The sequence below is a fragment of the Etheostoma spectabile genome, chromosome 13 (assembly GCF_008692095.1).
Source record: "Etheostoma spectabile isolate EspeVRDwgs_2016 chromosome 13, UIUC_Espe_1.0, whole genome shotgun sequence".
Taxonomy (NCBI): Eukaryota; Metazoa; Chordata; class Actinopteri; order Perciformes; family Percidae; genus Etheostoma; species Etheostoma spectabile.
Window position 1 is genome coordinate 4,592,619 of NC_045745.1, and position 997 is coordinate 4,593,615.

The 997-nt window shown below is 40.9% G+C and overlaps 1 protein-coding gene across 2 annotated transcripts in view; it reads left to right on the top strand.

Annotated features, from left to right (window-relative positions):
* The first annotated feature begins 330 nt into the window (after nucleotides 1-330).
* eral1 (Era-like 12S mitochondrial rRNA chaperone 1) overlaps nucleotides 331-997 on the top strand; it is a 10,162-nt gene continuing 9,495 nt past the window's right edge. For both annotated transcript variants that reach the window (XM_032533808.1, XM_032533809.1), the window contains exon 1: nucleotides 331-595. In XM_032533808.1, the coding sequence (XP_032389699.1) occupies nucleotides 490-595 (106 nt within the window). In that variant the 5' untranslated portion in view covers nucleotides 331-489. The remainder of the gene's footprint in view (nucleotides 596-997) is intronic.

Genomic DNA, 997 nt, shown 5'->3' on the forward strand with positions numbered 1-997 from the left:
CTCCAATCTATTTAATTAAGAACATCTGTTGTCAATATCATTAATATAGTTTGTAAATTTGCCACGTTCTTATCTTTATATTTATTTTAATTATTCTTACGTTGTTCACTTCATGGTTTTGTTTACATTGCACTTAATACTTTTGTTACCTGATCTCATATTTTATAAGTAGCAATTTCTTTCTTTATAGTTTTATGTTTTGAGCTGTGATGTCTGAATTTTTGTAAATGTATCTGTTAATTAAAAAAAAAAAAAAATTCAATTTTTGTTCCGGATACTATAGGATGAAGGCGCATGTTGCAGTTCACACATCGGTCGCCAGGGGGCGGTGTAGCGCACACCCGAACCTCCACGAGGACGCTCTTCATAGCGGAACACGTCTCTCTTTGGCCCAAGCAACATGGTTCCACCCTGCGAGCAATGTGAATGTAAACAAGCCTCTCACCTCTGAAACGACAAAAACTCTCATATCCTCTGAGTTAACGGTCAATGGCTTTCAGAGTGTGTAGTCGCTTTTTCAGAGACTCCGCCGTCCTCTCCAGACTGGTCGTCGTGTCTGCTCGACAGGAAAGTGCGTCATGGCTTCTCACAGCGGGTCAGTCCCAAACCGGCTCCTTGTGCTCGTTTCTTCTTATTACTCAGCAAATACAATAAATTGGACTGCTGGTAAAAGCATGGGATAACTACAAGCCTAGTCCAGTAGCGTAGACTGACGTTTAAAGGGAGCAGGCCAGGGTGATACAATAAATCCGGGCATCTCTTTGCTTTTCTGTGACATATACAATCAGCTAAAATGTACATAAAATGTTGTGCTTCTTTTAGTTACCGCTAATAACTGTAGCTAACAATAGCTGTCATCCGAGACGATGTGTGGAATGGTAGACAGTGTAACCTTAAGTTATAGGCAGAATAAATGACAAGTGTCACTCCCCGATGTAAGTCGAGTGACAGATTTGGGTCGCGCATGCGTCACTTTGCGACAAGTAGCATACAAGAT